General features: G+C 59.3%; 7 protein-coding genes across 7 annotated transcripts; 4 read left to right on the forward strand and 3 right to left on the reverse strand.

Annotated features, from left to right (window-relative positions):
- Nucleotides 1-1,351: 1,351 nt before the first annotated feature.
- On the forward strand, nucleotides 1,352-2,635 carry B0T26DRAFT_690802 (uncharacterized protein). The gene is made up of 2 exons (XM_060441094.1): nucleotides 1,352-1,759; nucleotides 1,813-2,635. The coding sequence occupies exons 1-2, from the start codon at nucleotides 1,449-1,451 to the stop codon at nucleotides 2,438-2,440; spliced, it is 939 nt and encodes a 312-aa protein (XP_060303967.1). The 5' UTR covers nucleotides 1,352-1,448; the 3' UTR covers nucleotides 2,441-2,635.
- A 431-nt stretch (nucleotides 2,636-3,066) lies between these two features.
- Nucleotides 3,067-4,087, forward strand: B0T26DRAFT_737544 (Fructosamine kinase-domain-containing protein; the record flags this gene model as incomplete). The annotated part of the gene is made up of 3 exons (XM_060443459.1): nucleotides 3,067-3,166; nucleotides 3,222-3,911; nucleotides 3,957-4,087. The coding sequence occupies 3 exons, from the start codon at nucleotides 3,067-3,069 to the stop codon at nucleotides 4,085-4,087; spliced, it is 921 nt and encodes a 306-aa protein (XP_060303968.1).
- On the reverse strand, nucleotides 4,054-4,942 carry B0T26DRAFT_95731 (uncharacterized protein). Its single transcript, XM_060448164.1, has one exon. The coding sequence runs from the start codon at nucleotides 4,803-4,805 to the stop codon at nucleotides 4,182-4,184; it is 624 nt and encodes a 207-aa protein (XP_060303969.1). The 5' UTR covers nucleotides 4,806-4,942; the 3' UTR covers nucleotides 4,054-4,181.
- An 824-nt stretch (nucleotides 4,943-5,766) lies between these two features.
- Nucleotides 5,767-8,233, forward strand: B0T26DRAFT_737545 (uncharacterized protein; the record flags this gene model as incomplete). Its single annotated transcript, XM_060443460.1, has 4 exons — nucleotides 5,767-5,821; nucleotides 5,906-5,907; nucleotides 6,860-7,642; nucleotides 7,685-8,233. 4 exons carry the CDS (start codon nucleotides 5,767-5,769, stop codon nucleotides 8,231-8,233), a joined length of 1,389 nt encoding a protein of 462 aa, XP_060303970.1.
- Nucleotides 8,234-9,799: 1,566 nt separating this feature from the next.
- B0T26DRAFT_737546 (methyltransferase) lies at nucleotides 9,800-10,741 on the forward strand (the record flags this gene model as incomplete). The annotated part of the gene is made up of 1 exon (XM_060443461.1): nucleotides 9,800-10,741. The coding sequence occupies one exon, from the start codon at nucleotides 9,800-9,802 to the stop codon at nucleotides 10,739-10,741; it is 942 nt and encodes a 313-aa protein (XP_060303971.1).
- A 111-nt stretch (nucleotides 10,742-10,852) lies between these two features.
- B0T26DRAFT_746917 (uncharacterized protein) lies at nucleotides 10,853-11,307 on the reverse strand (the record flags this gene model as incomplete). Its single annotated transcript, XM_060444763.1, has 2 exons — nucleotides 10,853-11,016; nucleotides 11,082-11,307. The coding sequence occupies 2 exons, from the start codon at nucleotides 11,305-11,307 to the stop codon at nucleotides 10,853-10,855; spliced, it is 390 nt and encodes a 129-aa protein (XP_060303972.1).
- An 899-nt stretch (nucleotides 11,308-12,206) lies between these two features.
- Nucleotides 12,207-13,546, reverse strand: B0T26DRAFT_746918 (uncharacterized protein; the record flags this gene model as incomplete). The annotated part of the gene is made up of 7 exons (XM_060444764.1): nucleotides 12,207-12,477; nucleotides 12,535-12,630; nucleotides 12,681-13,057; nucleotides 13,113-13,180; nucleotides 13,241-13,277; nucleotides 13,342-13,361; nucleotides 13,420-13,546. The coding sequence occupies 7 exons, from the start codon at nucleotides 13,544-13,546 to the stop codon at nucleotides 12,207-12,209; spliced, it is 996 nt and encodes a 331-aa protein (XP_060303973.1).
- Nucleotides 13,547-15,752: the final 2,206 nt, after the last annotated feature.

Genomic DNA, 15,752 nt, shown 5'->3' on the forward strand with positions numbered 1-15,752 from the left:
GTCCAGCCTAGCCTCCGGCGGTCCAGTGCAGGCTGTGTTGCTCGATGCACTGTGCTAATGCGAGAAGATGGTGCCTGCCCAATAGAGTCGCGCGCGAAGCGAAAGATCTCAGAGAGCGAGGCCGACAACCCTGCTCGCCCGTCAGCGCGGGCCGCGCCGAGGACAACCAGGAATCAAGCGCCGCTTTGCTGCAGCGCAGAGAGGGAACCAGGGTGCCGTTGGCCGGTCGGGGGACATGTTGACGCTGTCGCTGGCGAAGTAGAACCAGGGCAGGCTGCCGAGATCCAATCTTCAGTGTAATTATGTTTACCTACCTATGCAATGCCGCCGCTGAGACGATGCCTGTGTTGCGTCGTGGAGTTCCGACGTGAAGCCTTTGCCGTGAGCCTCGTATGAATTATTTGCCAGAAACATGCCGCCATCCAAGATTGTTTCTCTTTGGTCGGACGTTGCTGTTGAGTCATCAAGCTGCTTGACACAGGACAGCCATTGGCCGGATACAAGCTGACGCAGCTAGCCGGCTACGATGTTGCACAGGCAGCAAACAGTCGCTCAGCCTATATACCTGTTCTGCACCGTAGTTGACAGGTCGATTAGTTGGTTGTGAAACGGCGACGCAGCTCCTAATCTCATCGCATCCGCCACAACACCAACCAATACCCTCACCTGAGACACAGCTGCCAATGAGCAACTGGGCACTACTCCAAGAACGAGTTCGGGCTGCCTGCGTCCATCTACTGGAGCAAGGACATGCTACAGCGTAGACTAGGAACAGAACAGATCAGTTCAGCATACAGACCAAGATCGTGGCATGCCTCGGGCATTGCCGCCTTGGACAGCCAAGCCCGTTTCTGCGTTCGCGATTCATTGATGACGAGGGTGTGGCACCGCCAGAGCAAGGGCCCCGGTCGCCAGAATAAATACGCGGAACGTGATGCCTAGCGTGCTTCAGCTGTCAGCCCATCGACCTACGCGCCTCCTAGGCGCGGGGTGCCGCTTGGTTCTTGGCCAGGAATCGCACAACGGTGCACGCTAATCTAACGCATGAGCAGAAAGCTGCTACCCTATTGGCCCGGCAAGCGAAGGATTCGATTGCAGAATGCGGCCGCCGGGCGGCTACCTCCGATTAGCTCTCTCCAATTTGCATGTTGGGGGCGAGGCTCGCTTGCGGGAAAGTACAGTACCCGTGCCCGTTGAACCCGTGCCCCATGAACTCGAACATAATTGAGCAGGCGGCAGACTGCCGCGGCACCGTGCACCCAGCGTTCCCTCCGGCAACGCCAGTTCTCGAGCCATCCCGAGACATTCCCTCCTGCGACATACACCACGGCGGCATACACCACGGCGGCAGCGCACTCGGCAGCGCGCACTCGGCAGCGCGCAATCGGCAGCGCGCAATCGGCAGCGCGCACTCGGCAGCGCGCACTCGGCAGCGCGCACTCGGCAAGATGACGACCACGGCCCCGGCAGTCCCAGCGCTGACCACAACCTTTGCCCCGCCCGAATCCTGCCTCGTCAGCTACTCGCAATACACCTACTCGGGCTCGACGCTGACCTGCTATGCCGACGACAACTCCCAGATCCCCTGCGTCTTCATGCACCTGGGCCCGGCCACAGGCAGCCCCGTCTCCGCCTGCTTGCCGCCGAGCTACACGCCCACCGCGTCCTTCTACTATTCGCCCGGCATCTGCCCGTCGGGCTACCAGCTCGCCTGCTCCAGCACGTCAGGCGCCGAGACGCGCGGGACGTGCTGCCCTAGGTGATTTCCTCTGGCGGCCTGCTATGCTAGCTATCCGTGCTGACACTCGCCAGTTCATATGGCTGCATGACGCCGTCGACGTGGTGGCCGTGGTACAGCACCGATCTCTGCACCATCTACATGGCGCCCACCGTGTCCTTTGTGTACGCGGCGAGCACTGTCGGCGTCGGATGGCAGATCAACACGGGCTCGGCCGCCGCGGCCAACGCGTTCGGCATCCCCATCCGCTTCAAGGCAGCCGATCTCGCCTCGAGCACGTCGTCCGCTGCCACCTCCACGTCATCGCCGTCTCCGTCATCGTCGCCCCTGCCGTCGCGCCAGACCTCGGGGTCATCGGCCCCCGAAGCCACAGCCCTGCCGGCGGTCGCTTCGCCCTCGTCGGAGCTGTCGGCCGGCGCCAAGGCGGGCATCGCCATTGGCGCGGCCCTCGCCGCCATTATCCTCATCGCGTCGGCCATCTTTGTCTGGCTGAGAAGGCGGCGGGCGGCGGCCGCGGCAGGGGATGCGACGGCGCCGGAAAAGGTCGAAACACAGTACTACCAGGGCGCACAGTTTGGGCACGTGTGGAGACCGAGCGAGATGGATACGCCCTCTACCCGGACCGAGCTCGGCGGCGACGGGCCGCCCGTCGCTGAGCTTAGGGGAGACGGTTGGGGGCGCGACGTCGCGGAGATGCAATGACGGCCGATTTCTTTCCAGGGGTGCATTGGAGCGGCAGGGTTGTGATAATTTCATAGAAATAGAAGTTCCCGCAATGCGTGCAGCAAGTACACATTTGATCCAGGCAGTGAATGCGCGTATTGATGTCGTCACGATGCTGAATGTTTGGCTTGCGGCGTTGGCGCGGCGTTGGCGCGGCGTTGGCGCGGCGTTGGCACGGCGGGCAAGACCCGACCATCGCGGACTCGATCTGGAAGCCAGATTTTGTTTCGTCATTCCTTCCGGAAGCCAAAACGCGGCCTTGCGAGTGCAATGCGCGGTGCGTTGCACGCAGGCGTTGCGCAGCGTTATACAGCCTTGCACGACCGCAGGCCAGGCAAAACTCAAACAGCCTTGTTGGCTAGCCCGGCCGCGTCGGGACCCATCGCCGCCAACAAACAAAACATCGAACCATCGAACCAAAAACGCCGCCCGGCCATCGGCCGCCCTTTTCAGGCCACCGCAATGGAGCAAACAACCCTTGTTTCACTGTTTCAATGACGGGACTCAACGCCGGGACTCAATGACCGGCCGGTACAAATAGCAGCAAACCCCGCCTCCTCCCACCCAAAATTACTCCACCTCGAATCCGCAGGAATACCGAGTAAATGGAAAGCCTGAAACCGAATGCAGACAAGACGGTGTGGGACCGTGAGCCCAGCGTCCCCAGCCGGCTCATCGAGTATGTAGACCAGGGGGTGCGCGCCAGTGAGTCTGTCGAATCCTCCCGCGGGGCGCGGGGCGCGTTGCTGACCACCGCCAGAGCTTCCCCCGGGAACGCAGGTCCGGGGCATCGCGCCGAGCGGGAACTCGTACTGGGCACGGACGGCCAAGATTGACGCCGTCGACGCCGCGGGGAACCCGACGCCCTTCTTCCTCAAGGTGCACCAGTTCGAGCACGGCCGGGACATGGTGGAGACCGAGTTCGAGTCGATGCGGCTGATGCACGATGTCATGCCCGAGTTCGTCATGCGGCCGCTGGCCTGGGGCGCCTTCACCGAAGGGCCCGACGCGTTCTTCCTGCTGGTGCCCTTCTACGACCTGTGCCGGAAGAGCATCAAGCCCCCCGAGTACGTGGCGCTGATGGCCGAGTTCCACCGCCGCGGCGCCGTCCCCGGTGGCAAGTTCGGCCTGCCGTTCCACACGTATGCCGGCCGTATCCGGCAGGACTTCCCGATGCGCGCCACGTGGGAGCAGTGCTTCTTGGACGGCATGGTCCCGCTGTTCGACGCCGAGGAGGAGGCGCAGGGGGCCGACGAGGAGCTGACCCGGCTGCGCCAGAGTTTTTTAACCAACGTCGTCCCGCGGCTCCTGCGGCCGCTCGAGACCGAGGGCTGCCGTCTTGTGCCCACGCTCTGCCACGGCGACCTGTGGTACGGCAACGCCGCCGTCGACACCAAGACGGGCCGCACGATGATCTTTGACGCGGCGCCCATGTACGCCCCTGCCGAATGTAAGTGCGCCTGATGATTGCTTCGAGCTGCGCTGACTCTTGCAGATGACCTAGGCCCGTGGTTTGCGCACCGCGAGCTCCTAGGATACGACTACGTCGCCGAGTACGTCAAGCACGTGCCGCGGCTCGAGCCGGCCGACGAGTTCGAAGACCGCCTCAACCTGTACTGGGTGTAGGTTTTCTCGGGGAAATGGTTTGATTGCGGCCGGCTGACGGATCTAAGGCGGTTCGACATGCTCGCGTCGTGCAACTACCCAGGGAAGATGCACTTCAGAAACATGTAAGCGCTGAATAATCTTTGGCGGGCCATGCTGACGTTGGATTAGCTCTCTGCGTTTGATGCGGGAGCTCGTCAGCAAGTACCCCGACGGATCGTTCGAGGAATACCAGCGAAAGAGGGGCCTTGGCAGCGAGAGCGTGCGCGAGGCCAGACTCTAACTGAGATGGTCGCCGAAGCCAAGTTTGGCTGCATGATTGCAGGGAGATCGGCATACAAACTGCGGAATAGTTGATTTGAGCGTTGTTTTGTGTTTGGTAGCTTGGCTGGCTTGTTCCGGCTTCAATTGACTCCGTCTTGACGCATACGACAGGTGTTCCCAGTAGACGTGAGCCGAGACGTTTGTTGCAACACCGTGTGATGAGAATCCAACGAAAGTTCTTGTCTGGTACCTCGCCTGCTAATCCGGCTAGATTGAACAGGAGCGGCAGGCAGGGCCTCCATAGACGCCCAGTTGGACCAAACATGGCCAGGTGCCGCAGTTGGTAAATCGTCATCAGAGAAAGGGCAACGTGATGCAACAGTGCTTGTTGATCTCTGATATCATGAAGGGGAGCAAGCGAATATGAGGCAATTGTGATAATCCAAATCAAAGCATCAATCACCCAGGCAGCCATTCGGCAAGCCCCGCAAACTTTGATCGCAATGATTGCCACACTTAACGGGCTAGTCTCGCTGCTCGCCCGCAACAGCAGAGAGCAACGCCGAATTCAATCGTTCATGTGGACAGTCTCATCGGTGCAGTCTGGCCTTTGATTCCCCACGGCCACGACGGGATCGGCGCGCCACCGACACCGTGGCCGGCTTAGCGACCTGCTGTTCCCAACGGCAACAAGCCTGCGATCCCAGGGAGCGGCCCCGTCCCGACGGGTGGTAGGCCGGTACATCCGCCGGAATGTCCCTCCAGAGCTCCGGCTGCAGGTTCGGAGCACCCCTGCAAGTGATCGGCGGAGCTCAGCTGTTCCTGGAGTCGGATGAGCTTGTGAACCGGCAGACCACACGACGGCCAGAGGGTTTTCGTCTGAAGCAAGGCAAGGATCGACGAGGTGTTCAAAAGAGTATGGTATTCGCTGGACCCGCAGCAGATTTATGCACGCAACGCCGAGATTGGCAAGTACGCACACGGTTGTGTTGCCAGACGTTGCAGATGGAGTCGGCAGAGTTTCTCCGGACTCTGAGGCCAACTTGGTCGGCGGCGCGGGCTTCACCAGCAAACCAACACCGAACCGAGTGACTCAGTCCATAGCTAAGGTAGTCTTCAGGCGGCCAACACGTATCCATTCTCTGAAAGTGTTGCCGTCATTGCCCGCTTGCCGCGGGCAAAGGACCTTGGCGCTCTTGACGGCCGTGGTACCGCAGTCTCGAGGACTGCGCTCAAAGCGCCTCTTGTCAGGGAATCAATTGGTATCAACCACTGGTCTACACGGCCAGCCAGCCGTACGTGATTTAGATAGTCGGTGGGGCCATAGTTGGCGGGCAGGCCGGTGGACAGAGCTGCAGTGGTATTCTCTACGGCTGGAGGTCATTAGGGAAATCGAGCGTATTGCGCGGAACCGCCGTATTGGCGAGGAGGCTGCGATGTATATCGTCCATCTACAACAGCAGCGGACTGGCTCTTCTATGGACCAGTTCTGTAAGTAATTGCGAGCTAACCAGAAGGCACAGCTTGTAGTCAAGAAGAAGTAGTAGAAAAATGGAAGAAACGGAAGCCCTGCAGGGGTCAGTTTGCTAGGTTACGATATGGGCGAATATTTTCCACTGCTGACTGGCGCTGACGGCACGGCCGGAATTTGGCGCTAATGCATCAACAAGCGGCTGACCAAGCCACCAAACGCGGGGTGTGGATATCTTATTGATCTCGGCCTCCAATGTCTTTGCGGGGAGATGGGCTGAGACACTGCCCAGGACCCGGTTGTCTCCTCGCTTCTTCAAGAGCGAGACATGTTTCAAGCCACTGCATGCAGACATGATGTAACTCTAGTCATCGGTAGCACTCGCTAGTTCGGACTGTGATATTCGTCCGACGGACGAGTTGAGGAGGAATCTAGGGCGTCGCACAGTCAAACTTCGAAGAATCGTGGGGTCGTTGTCCAAGTGGGCAATCTGCAGCGTCTGCGGGTCGCCTTGTGCACCCCGCCGCTGCGGAAGTCCACCAGGCGAGACTGCGAATGTGTTGATGCCTTGCAACCAAGCCGACAGCGCATATCGACTTCGGCCGTGTAGTCTGATCGCCATCGGTCGCCGGCGTATAAGATTGATGAGGGGATCCGTGTGCAAACTTACGTTTGGACAAGAAGGTGCGATTTGGCCCCACTCGCTCCACCAGAAAGCTCGAGCCCCACAGTTTGGGCCACTGTAATTCAGAATGGAGCACAGGCCCTTGTCTGACCCCCAAATTTTCTCTTTTCCCCCAGCCTCTATCAGGCCGACAGCTGAAGGCTCGCTGTTAGGCGCATCCCAATCCCCATCCACATCCTCGCCATCCCCGTCATCATCTCCGCTACCGTTGCCGTTGTCGTCGCCGCCGTTATCTCCGCCACCGTCGCCGCTGTCGTCACCGCCGTTATCTCCGCCACCGTCGCCGCTGTCGTCACCGCCGTTATCTCCGCCACCGTCGCCGCTGTCGTCGCCGCTGTCGTCGCCGCCGTCGTCACCGCTTCCATCGCCCCAGTCCCTCGCCCCGTCCCTCGCCCTGTCCCTCGCAGAGAAGCAGCCGGCCTCGTCGTCGACCACTGACGTCGAGGTACAGAAAGATGAAGTCGACGAGCACCCGCGGAAGCGGCTCGGATTCGTCCGCTATACCGCGCTCAACGTCTACCGTCGCCTCTTCAGTCTTGCCTTCATCGGCAATGCCGTCGCGTTCGTCGTCCTCGTACTCAAAGGTGGTACCGCTCCGATGGACCTCGTCAATGCGGCCGCCATCAATATCGCCGTCTGCGGGCTCTGCCGCCAGCCGCTCGTCGTCAACGCCCTCTTCATCACGTTCGGCTCCGTCCCGCGCTCCGCGCCCCTGAGGCTGCGCTGCCTGGCCTGCAAGATCTTCCACCTCGGCGGCGTCCACAGCGGCACCGGCGTCGCCGCCTGTCTCTGGTACGCCGCCTTTACCGGCGTCTACACGACCCAGTACCGCCCCGCGCCCGTCGCCACGGCCGTGCTGGTGCTGGTCTGGCTTGTGCTGGCCCTACTGCTCGCCATCGCTGCCGTCGCCTACCCTGCCTTCCGCGTCAAGTACCACGACTGCTTCGAGCTGACCCACCGCTTCGCCAACTGGATCATCCTGGCCGTGTTCTGGGCGCTGCTGCTCCTCATGGCCGCCGAGCAGCCGTCCATGGGCCCCTTTTTGGTTAATCTGCCCGCCTTCTGGGTCCTCATCGTCCTCACTCTCGCCACGATCCACCCGTGGCTGCTCCTGCGCCGCGTGCCCGTGGTCCCCGAGGCGCTGTCGCCGCACGCGGTCAGGCTGCACTTCGGCCACACCACGGCCAATTTCGGGTAGGGCATGTCGGTCGCCACGCGCCCACTCGCCGACTGGCACAGCTTTGCCACCTTTCCGGACCGCTTCGACACCCCGGGCACCCGCTTTTCGTGTCTGGTGTCCAAGGCCGGCGACTGGACCCGCGGAGCCATCAACACGCAGCCCACACACCTCTGGGTGCGAGGCATGCCCGCGTACGGGTTCGGCTACAGGATGCGGCTGTTTTCGCGCCTCGTCGTCGTCACGACCGGTTCCGGCATCAGCCCGTGCCTAGCGTTTCTAGGAGATGAAAACCGGCCGCAGGTGCGCGTCGTGTGGCAGACCAAGTCGCCGCTCAAGACGTACGGGCAGCGGACGCTCGACCTGGTGGGCCGGCTGGATGCGGAGCCGATGATATTCGACACCAGCCACACGGGGCGCGTCGACATGCTGCCTGTTGTCTTTAGACTGTACAAAGAGTTCGGCGCAGAAGCTGTCTGCATAATAAGCAATCCCAAGGTGACTAGCAGTCTCGCGTTTGACCTCGAGTCGCGGGGGATCCCGGCGTTTGGGCCCATTCTTGACAGCTGAGGCTGTAGCGTTTGTCTGGATATTCTGCTCGTGTATTCCTTCAATTCTATATATTTTTTTGTCTATTTCTTCCTCCGCCCATCTCTTTCCTCGGCACGTACCCAGCGTCCCTTTCTGTTCATGCTTGAGAGCGACCGGTCTGATATCCACTCATGTTCCTTTGTTGCCGACCAGTTTATTATTTAGTATTCCATTCAACGTTAAAGCACAAGGATATAATTTATCAAGTCGAGTAATAATATCTCGCTCTTAACTTTAATATTAAAATATTAAGTACCCCTGTCACCGGGACATATAAAAGGACTACAGCGTACGCGGACACGGCGTACATTAAGGTGGGAGTGGCAGTAGTGTTGCTCTCCGAGCTTCACATTATTGAAGACTTATTTGCCACTTTTCCTTTTGTCTGGCGCCCCGGGAGCGGGCCACTCTTTCTAACCTGCCGGCATAAAAACATAAGTGCATCGGGCATGTGCTACTAGTCATGTCCTATTTACAAATTGTGCATCCAGTTGAGAAGCATCGGCGGAGGACTTCTCGCGTTAGGGGATGTCGCCTCCACCGAGTCCCTCACGCTCCCTCAGATTCAAGCCACTATGATATTCTTCGTCGGTCATGGTATCTGCCAAGCCGTTCTCCAAGACAGCCTGGCTGGGTTGATCTAGGCCACATCAGCGCTGGGTCCTGAACAGTTGTTCCACATCTCTTACCTAGAGGAAGTTCCAGGTCAGCATACACTTTATCGGAGCACGGTACCGGCGGCATTGGAGGTGCATCTCGGGGTCCGTCTCATCGGATAACGGAGCGGGTAGCGCATCGGAACGGCCGGGCAGTTTCGGTCCTGGATGATATGCCGCTTGCTGCGGGAGGGGTCAGGAGTCCAGAGTTTGTGTAACCAGACGACTTTCACACTTACGCCTAGCTACGTAAAAGTCTGGTCCCGAGCTGATCGATCGTCATGCACAGGTTCGGCCTAACAAGACTTTCCGTCTTTGGTGAACAGCTAATGACGCTCTAGGAGAACTCCAAGCTTCTAGACTCTAGAGCCAAAGACGCTGACGGCACTGTTCCACGACAGACGGAACGAGACAATTCTGCCTCGTATGTGCCGCTGTTTGTTTGGTATAATTGCGCCCGCTGCTGGGGAGCGTTGGCTCGGCGGCAACACCGGCATGGAGAGTCGGAACTCGCGGAGAGAGCTGGTTTCGCTTTCATCTTCATATCACATTTCACAAATACCGGTATCCGATGCAATATGAAGATATAACCTTTTACAACACATACCAATGTCATTCACACGAAGTCATGATAGTTGAACATTGTCTAGTTAGGTGAAGCCCGGTAGAGGTGTGCGGCAGCGCAAGAAACCGATATCGTGCGAATGCCGAGAATCGGCCAATTAGCTCATGTAAGCAGCCCGACCACTGAACGAACGGCACCGTCTCCAGTTCTTTGTGGATTTAATCACGACATCCATGATCCCCGCAGCAAACGAGCCGACCTCGTCTAAACATCATCGACACTCAACACCACCCGCTACACAGGACCAGGACATTACCCCGCACCATGACCACGGGCGTGTTCCGCTACCTCGACCCGGCCACAGTCGAGCCCGGCAGCAAGCCGTGGTCCAAGGTCGACACGGACGCCGCAAACTCGTACGCCCGCACCGAGCGGCGGCGCTCCGTCTCCGACCTGCGCCCGTTCCTCAGCGGCGACGCCCCTGCCGCCCCGGGCTTCGCAACCGACATCGACGTCGCCGGGTTCGCTGTCCACCACGCGCCCGCCCGCGAGCGCCTCTTCGTCGACGACGCGGCCGTGCGCAACGGCTATTATGCCGAGGTAGAGGCGCTGCTGCGTGCCAAGCTGCCCGGCATCCACAAAGTCGTCATCTTCGACCACACCATCCGCAAGCACGACCCCGCCGCGCCGCGCCAGCCCGTACAGGGCGTGCACGTCGACCAGACTCCGGGCGCCGCCGCAGCGCGTGTGCGCCGACACGTCCAGCCCGCTGCCGAGGCCGAGGATCTCCTGCGCGGCCGCTTCCAGCTCATCAACGTGTGGCGGCCCATCGGGCACGCCGCGTCCGACTTCCCGCTGGCCGTCGTAGACTGGCGCACCACAGACCCTGCAGATCTCGTGGCTGTCGACTTGCTGTACCCCGCGGCGCGGACCGCCGACCCCGCCAACCCCGCCGACGACGACGACAGGGGCAAGGAGCAGCTGCCCGACCCGGCCAGCGCGGCGTCGACGGCCGGCTACGAGATCCGCGGTGAGACGTATTCTGTCGCGCCTAGCCCCCGCCACAAGCTCTACTACGTCAAGGACATGGCGCCCGACGAGGCCATGTTCATCAAGTGCTTTGACAGCTGGAGCCAGGGGCAGCCGGCCGGCCGGGACGGCGTCGCCGCGCTGACGCCCCACACGGCCTTCATCGACCCCGGCACGTCGTCCGACGCCAAGCCCAGGGAGAGCATCGAGGTGCGGTGTCTGGTGTTTTACGAGTGAGGGTGTTGTAGGCGCATGTCGGGCATGCGTGTCGTTGAATGCGGCGGCTTGTAATTAGGTAATCAGATAGCTGATCTAGAACTTGTTCTCCCGAGTTCCATGTGATGTCTATCAGCGGTGCAGTGACCCGTGTTGGCTCGGATCGCTCGCCGGGGCGCAATCCGTCCTACATCGTCCGCCGCAGATCGGGAGGCATGCCAGGGGCAGCGCAATGGGGTCCTGGTCCGCGTGGGACGCGAGGCTGGCACTGAAGTTGGCGACAACAGCGCTTGGGTCTGGGCCGTCGGTGTCAGCCTCCTGTGCATTTGTTCTTGATGTGAGATCTCGGGCAGAGACTCACCAGCGCCGTGCATGAGGCCGGCAGGCAGTGGCGGCCGGGTGTGCAGAACAAGAACGAGAGCAACGACGACCACGGCGGCACGACAGAGCCGCCAGACGAGCCACCGCGAGCAGTCGCGCTCCTTGTCGGGCCGACGGGGGAGCTCCGCCCACTCGGGAGATGTTGGGCGGGACGGCATCGTGGCCGAAGCGCGGGGGAGTAGCAGGTCTGTCCATCGGGACTCCATGGTTTGTGTGAGCATCAAATAGTGGTCCTCGGAAAGTCGTGGGGTTCGGCGTGTTGCAGGCAGCTTTGAAAACAAACAAGCAAGCAGGAACACGCACGGCCGAGTGCCGATCTCGTCCCATAATAAAGACAGCAGCGCACTGAAGACAGCCGGGCCTGGCAAGAAGGCCTCGGATATTCCGCAAAATCCTGTGGCTTAGCGTTGGGGCACGCTGACGGCGGATCGAGCTGCATCGGCCCAATAGCGACCACCAACCCCCCTCGGACCGGCGCCGCCATCTCGGACTCTGTGGCTGAGAGCACCCGCCGCGCCGCAGACCGCCGTGTTTCAACCGCGCAGGGGCTGGTTTTGGGGAAGCAGGACCCACGCGGGAGAGGCACGACCATCTCTGCCGGAGCCATGCCGCAGCCGGGAGCTTGTCGGGCGCAGGTGTTTGACGAAAAGCACCTTGGCGGCGGCCCAATGAGGTCGGAGCTGAGCCGAGATCCGCGCCGTGCACGAGAATGCAGCGAAAAAGGCAAGTGTATTTAATGCTGCATGCGCCACAGGAGCTGCGGAATGGATCGAGTCAGCGAGGAGCGACGATGACATGGTGTTGGGTTTCATCAGGCTGCCTGCTCCTCGGTGAGCTACAGAGTGCAATGTTGTGCAATGTTGTGCAATGTCGAAGTTGGAAAGACTGCACTAAATTGACGGCCAAATACCAAAAAGTCCGTCATGAATCCAAAGACACAGTTATACATGCAAGCGCCCATAATCCAGCAAATGATACCAAGGCTTGAACAGCCGCCAGCCCTCCAAAAACACCCAGATCCAAACCATCCAACCCTTGTCCTGCGCTATGCCCATGTCCAACCAACCAAACCCAAGATTTCATGCACAAGCCCGTCATTACTGCATTACACGGCTTGCTCCCCTCCTGGGGAGCGAGCCTGGCCCCTCTCGGAGCCGCGGCGGTTCCAGCCCGGCCCGATCGGCGAGATGGAGGCGTTGCTCGACTTTTCCTCCGACGCGATGCCGACGGGCTGCCGCCGCGGCTGCGACACCGAGACTGAAGACAGCGCCCTCGGTTCGTTACGGATGCGGAAGATCGAGGGCCAGAAATAGCCCACAAACGCCCGCAGGCAGGGCAGACACGCGCAGACGATGGCCACGTTTGTCTCGATCAAACTGCACGGTTGTCAGCAGGGCCCGCTCACAGACGCCGAGACGCACAAGGGGTCGCACCTCCACATGAAGTTGATGCCGTGCCGGTAGGTAAAGTCGGGGTCGTTGAAGCCTTCGAGCACAATGTCGAGGCGGTAGATGCTGACGGCGAGGACGCTGGATGGCACGTTAGCTTGCGACAGACGCGGAGGTCCGGGACAGCCTACAATCCGCCCGCCCCGAGACAGCCGGCGATCGCCAGCCGCTGGTACAGGGCTATCTTGAGGGGCAGCAGGATCCAGAATGGCAGGAGTAGCAGGATCCCGTCGGTAAACACGTTGAGCGCAATGAGCGTCGTGTAGATGGGGCTGGCTCCGATGCAGTTTCCCTCGAGCGACATGATCCAGAACTTGGCGATGGGCTGGCAGGCATACAGGGCGGTTGTGGCGCCGAGCACGCAGTAGCCCACCACCACAAAGAGGACAAAGTAAATGGCGGACGCGAAGAGGCGGCTGGTCGAGAAGCGCAGGTAGAAGTACAGGATCGACGCCTTGGTGAAGAGGGTCGCGAGGTAGCTGGTGATGGGAGTCGGCCACGCCCCGATCTGTGCGACTTGTTAGCGCAGTCTCACGCTGGCACGGCTCGTGGGGTCGACCTACGAGCATGTACGCCGTGATGGTCGATTCGGGAACATTGGGGAGGTGCTCTCCGAGGCCGTAGCGGGTTTCTGCGACGAGGTCAGCCAGTGTCGCATCGACTGAGTCTTGGGACGGACGGCCACACGTACGGATGCATTCGCTGATGGAAAAGCCGATCGAGAGAACCTAGGCGAGATTGTCAGCGGGCGCTGCCGAGACACGGATTGCCGAGCGGGGATGCCTCCCGTACCATGGCGGCGAGGATCAGCCCTGCGAGGGAGAGTCAGCAGACGTGCCAAGCCGAAAGAACCGGGGACCTAGTGCTTACAATCGTCCTTGTGGATTACATGGAGAATGCGGCGCGCCGTGAAGAAGCGCAGGCAGACGAGGATGATGGCGGGGACCGGCGAGATGGTCGCGGCCAGAATCACGCCGTTGGCTACGGGGTTCGCCATGATGACGGTGCTGTCAGTACCGCAGACCCGCCGCAAGCTCCGGGGTGGAGATGTTTCCCAGGCATTCCGGGATGGATGGAGAGATAAAACATGGTGTCAGGCAGACTGGGCCCGCGGAGAAGACATTCGAGCTGGGTTGGGTTTCGCGGGGACGGGAAACCGGGCCATTCTGATCCTCGTACCGGGTTCAGCGGCGACTAAACCTTGCTGCACTAGCGGCCGGGGGCATGCGTAATGATAGCGAATTGACAGGCAGCGCGGCGACCTCTTTCGCAAAAGGTCACCACCTTCAGCAGTGGTACGCCGTCTGACTGGCCCGCCCACCGGTCGCGGTTCCCCGGTTTTCAGGGGGAAGCCGCCAGTGTTTCCCAGGTGCATGTGGTGGTCCGACCGCAGTTGTCCCTGCCAACTCTGGGGTTGGTTTACGGTGTCGTGCCGCAGAGGGACCGCAAGGGTTGCATGATGAACAAATGCCATGCATGGGACCAAGTTGGCGAGCAAATCGCGAGTCCAGACCAGCAGGAAATATACCTGCCAAGGACGCGAAAACAGCGGACGCGCCAAATTTGGGGCGTCTTGGGGCGTTCAGCGCGTCCGAGCGCTAATCCACGGATCACGTCAGGCGGGAAGGGCGATCCACGTAGAGTCTTAGCCCAAAGTGACGAGTCACAAATGACCGATCTCTTCGATCGCACAAATTCGCTGCTTGATAGAGGTTGTCGATCCAGGAGCAGTACCCGGCGATGTTTTGTCCATGCTCGTCCAGCTGTTTTTTTGTCATGTTTTAGTTTCGCGTTCTGGTTTCGCGTGGCTGTTCAACTCTCGCTGTCGCCCGACGAGCTCGTGACGCCGATGACCCGACGGAAGGAATTCACAGAATCCTGTCGCTCGGGCCCCTTGTCTGCTCGCTCTCGCTCTCGATTGCATGATTCAACACGCGCTGGGAATGCGAAAGAATAACTTGGCACATGTGAGTGCTCAGTTTTCACTGTGGAATATTTTCTACCAACAGACTACTAGGCATCGAAGCAGACTTTCACAGCTTGCGCAGCCGTTTAATTGTTCCCGCGCTACAGCCCCACCCGCCGTGATTAACCAATCAAAAAATCCAGCTCAGGCATTTAGCACTAGCACAAATTCGCCGAGGAATACAGGGCCTCCAACGCCTAGAAAAAGGAAAATACAGGGCAAAAAACAGGGCCTTGACATACAGGTCAGGTTACTGAGTTTTTTCTTGTTTACATCACCGGATTCTTGTCCCTTTTTCTTTTGGTGTTCTTGCGCGGAGCGGTTGTTCAGATGCCCCTTTTTTCTTCTGCCAGGCCCGGTACCTTGGGTACTGTTTGTTATTGCTATACCACAAATTTGTACTGATAATCGGATATTTAATAGTCCTTTGGATGCACTTTTTGGTGTTCTGCAAATTGATTTGATTGGCTTTGATCCTTGTTGCCGAGCCCCGGCATGTACGGTTGGGGCCAAAAGAATTTAGACCAAATCTTGTGTAAGGAAAAGGCTCCACAGTATGCCAAGAAAGCCACATACCTTCCACCCAGTAAACTGCCCTGTAACCTTCGACCCTGCAACCTGCCCTCCACACCACGAATTTCATGATTTATTTGAATAAGCAGATACATCGATCGCAAAACAGGCTGCATTTACATACGAATAGCTTCATTACATTCTCTAGGCTAGGCACATTCGAATGAAGCTCTTTACACTCGATTTTGACGACTTTCCGGTAATCCAGCTTATCCCCAAATAGAGCCCAGATTTCGCTGACCAAGTTGCAAGACCCCCCCGGTCCCCCCCTCCCCAAGCGTCCTTCTGTTGGATTCGACACACAGATGGATTATATTGATGAGAAATTTTTTTTATGAGAAATTTTTTTTTTTGAATTGATTCTCCCCCTGCTCTCTGGCGAAGCCAGAGAGCCATTATTATAGATGGACATAGTGGCGAAGTAGGTGGCAAATAATAATGCCCTTTCGATCAAACTTGCCACTCATTAGGCCACCAACGATGATCGGCCCGTATGTAGGCCTTGATGCCTACACATCTTTTTAGGCTCCATTCAGCTGGTACGATGTAGCCAATCCAACACCTTCCTAAGCCAACAGGCTCAACAGATCTTGAAGTTCAAGATTGTTAAGGGCCGTGGCCGTCGGCTTCAGCCTATATTTCAGCCTCCCTTTCTTGCGTTGTT

Source organism: Lasiosphaeria miniovina (genome assembly GCF_030549165.1).
Source record: "Lasiosphaeria miniovina strain SMH2392-1A chromosome Unknown B0T26scaffold_1, whole genome shotgun sequence".
Taxonomy (NCBI): domain Eukaryota; kingdom Fungi; phylum Ascomycota; class Sordariomycetes; order Sordariales; family Lasiosphaeriaceae; genus Lasiosphaeria; species Lasiosphaeria miniovina.

Excerpts from the sequence above, each read along its gene's own strand:
- B0T26DRAFT_690802 (XM_060441094.1), top strand. The coding sequence starts at position 1,449 with ATGACGACCACGGCCCCGGCAGTCCCAGCGCTGACCACAACCTTTGCC. Across the intron at positions 1,760-1,812 it reads CGCGGGACGTGCTGCCCTAG|TTCATATGGCTGCATGACGC; the intron begins GTGATTTCCTCT and ends GACACTCGCCAG.
- B0T26DRAFT_95731 (XM_060448164.1), bottom strand. The coding sequence starts at position 4,805 with ATGGCTGCCTGGGTGATTGATGCTTTGATTTGGATTATCACAATTGCC.